Source organism: Benincasa hispida, chromosome 11 (assembly GCF_009727055.1).
Source record: "Benincasa hispida cultivar B227 chromosome 11, ASM972705v1, whole genome shotgun sequence".
In the NCBI taxonomy this organism is placed as follows: Eukaryota; Viridiplantae; Streptophyta; class Magnoliopsida; order Cucurbitales; family Cucurbitaceae; genus Benincasa; species Benincasa hispida.
In genome coordinates, this window is record NC_052359.1 from 55,422,153 (window position 1) to 55,425,249 (window position 3,097).

Sequence of the window (3,097 nt, forward strand, 5' to 3'; positions counted from 1 at the left end):
TTATTAATTCAATTTCTAAATTCTGCTACCAAAACACATATCTAAAAATAGAAATACAACTTTGTTTTTATTTAATCCCTTGTTTCAAATTCTGTTTTCAAATTCTACCAATATAGGTCCTAAATAGTTTAACCGTGAAACCTCTATTGCAGGATCGTAACAGATATTCTTGGCACTATAGACACCACATTCGGTAACTTTTCCTACCAAATATATATTCAAAATAAATAATATATATAATAGACTTTCATTTAAAAAAAAGTAAAAATAAAAAAATAAAAAACCTTCTAGAGGGGAGATTAGAAGAAAAACTTTTAAATATATACATATATTGTCTATTTCCTTTCCTTTTTAGCTTTGGTTTAGACTACCTTTAAGAGAAATTATGGGTGCAACCTAATTTCATGCTTCACATTCCTTTAAGTATATAAAAAAAATTTATAAAGAAAAAATCATTTTTAAAAAAACAACTTGCTACATGAAAATTTTTTGGACAATTGCTTGTGCAGCTTAGATAATACTCAAGTATTTCTATATATTTTTTTTTTTGTTTTTTTAAAGAAAACTCCCTACTTGGATTCTATTCTTTTTTTTTTTTTTATTATTATTATTGAGATCAAACATCTAGGTTAATAACATAAGATTTGTGTCAAGTCTTATGGTGATATTGCCCGTTCAACATACAAGTTAGAAAAGGGCAAGAGCTCCATCCTTTTCCATCCTTTTCCTTCTTAACTAAGCAGATTTTACTTATAATGAGAAAGAGAATAAACTTATAACTTTTTATTGACGATCAATATAAATATATCTTAATAATAAGCTACAATATTAAAACCAATAAATTTTGTAAATGAATGAAACATAGGGAGGGAGATAGTAAGCTATGAGATTCCAACACCAAACATGGGAATCCACATGTTTGTTTTTGTTCTATTCAAGCAGAAACAAAGACAATCAGTGAATCCACCCTCTTCAAGGGATCAATTCAACACCCGAGCCTTTGCCACCGACAACGATCTGGGTCTCCCCGTTGCTGCCATCTACTTCAATGCCCAAAGAGAAATTGCCGCCAGACGGCGCTAAAACCGGCATTTGGCAACAGTACGAGTGGACCAAAATAGAAGAGGAGAAAAAAGGGGAACAAATTAATATACAATCTGAGTCTTTCTTTTCCCTTGAAAATAATAATCACTTTTTATATATGGTGATATAGAAGGAAGGGAGAGAGAGGTTCAGATTTGTATATTAGAAAAATATATATTTGCATGAGGGGAAATAATTTGAACGTGCAAAAAGGAGGAGAACGACGCCGTTTTCTTTTCCTTTTTGGTGTATTTTTAGTTGTGTGTTATTAATGTATTTTGCATGTTCATATAGATGGATGTGCTAATGAATTTAGTTTCTGAGATCATTTACCATTACCACAGTTTGTATTTAGTTTTCAAATTAAAATATATGAAAAGGTCCACTTGGTAACGATTTTATTTTTATATTTTTCATTTCCTGCTTTTTTTTGTTTTTGTTGTTGTTTTTGTTTATGTTTCTTTTCCAAGACATTAATTTTATAGAAAAAAAAATGTTCACAGGTGGCCCAAACATTTCTACAGAAGCCCTAGTCCTTCACAAAACATGTGTACATAAACGGATCATCAACTTAAGTCTTTTAATAAGTCGAGTCTTTCGGTGGCAAGCAGCAGCAGGATCAACCTTGAGGAAACTAACCGCTACCTGAAAAGGGAAAACACAAAAATTCCGTGAGCTAAAAACTCAGTGAGTGACTATAGAATCGTAAAGCAACAAGCGTAGCATCACTATAAACATGTAAATATACCAATGAGTAAACTCAAGCAATTGTCTCTATATGTAACTATAAACCATTCTCAGACATCATTAAACATTATTATTCCCTAATTGAGAACGAGCCTAAACGCTCTAGCTCTCAAACGTTTATTATCGACCAAAAGACTCATACTTCGGTCTCTCATTCATAACTGCCTACGTGCACGTGGCCACACTAAGTACCATCATATTTTAGGTACTTCCGCTCAGATACCTTCTCAAATTTGTCCTTCAGTATCGAGATTCTATGATACCTTCTCATATGCCCTTCGGTATCAAATTGGCCAGATACCTTCTCAAATGTCCTTCAGTATCAAATTGTCCAGGTACCTTCTCAAATGTCATTCGGTACTTAATTGGTTAGATACCTTCTCAACGTCCTTCGGTATCAAATGTGTATTTTGTAATATCAAATTAAGTTCCATTGCCTAGTAGTTACACAAGAGCTGTTCCATTGCCACTCATTTACACAAGAACTCATTCTCTCATAGCCTTCCTCTAGGAAGCATATATCAAAATCAGAAACATAGCTTTCGTAATGGTTACACGACATACCTTGGCCTGTGTTACACACATACAAGCCGGGAAACATACATTAAGTTATTCTCCAACCATTTGTTGCTTGAGGAAGTATAAATACATCATTAATGTCACTGTGCTTTACTTCATCATATATGCATGAGTATTAAAAACCTTAAGTTTACTTACTCACTCACCATTTGTCAGGCACTTATTGGTTTATACATTTCCCCTAGCTCTTCTTGGCCTGAAAAGATATAATTCCCGTTTAAACTACTTAGAATTCCTAATAAAGTACCTCAAATAATTCATTTATTAACGGAACTTCCATCAATACAGACAGCTTTACTGGCAAGATCCCTCTGAGCGAGGTCGGCGAGATCCTCCTGGGCGAGGCTAGCGAGATCCTCCTGAGCGATGCTAGCGAGATCCCTCTGAGCGATGCTAGTGACATCCTCCTAAGTGATGCTAGTCAGATCCTCTTGAGCGATGCCAGCGAGATCCTCTAGATCGATATCAGCGAGATCCTCTAGAGCGATACCAGTGAGATCCTTTAGAGCGAGATCAAGATTTTCCTGTGAAATTCTTAGCGACACTCACCTCAATTCCTAGCGAGATTTCCCCTAGAGTGAGATCCTCCTTACAAAATCAGCGAGATTTCTTTTATAAGCGAGATTCTCATGCCCAAATCTCACTATAATTCTCTACAATGATCTGCTTGCTTGTTCTTCACAAGTAG

General features: G+C 34.6%; 1 protein-coding gene across 1 annotated transcript in view; it reads left to right on the forward strand.

Annotated features, from left to right (window-relative positions):
* LOC120091428 (protein SELF-PRUNING-like) overlaps positions 1-1,083 on the forward strand; it is a 5,973-nt gene extending 4,890 nt beyond the window's left edge. Inside the window, exons 3-4 of the mRNA XM_039049450.1 lie at positions 153-193; positions 866-1,083. Of these exons, the coding sequence (XP_038905378.1) occupies positions 153-193; positions 866-1,083 (259 nt within the window). The remainder of the gene's footprint in view (positions 1-152; positions 194-865) is intronic.
* The last annotated feature ends 2,014 nt before the right edge of the window (positions 1,084-3,097 follow it).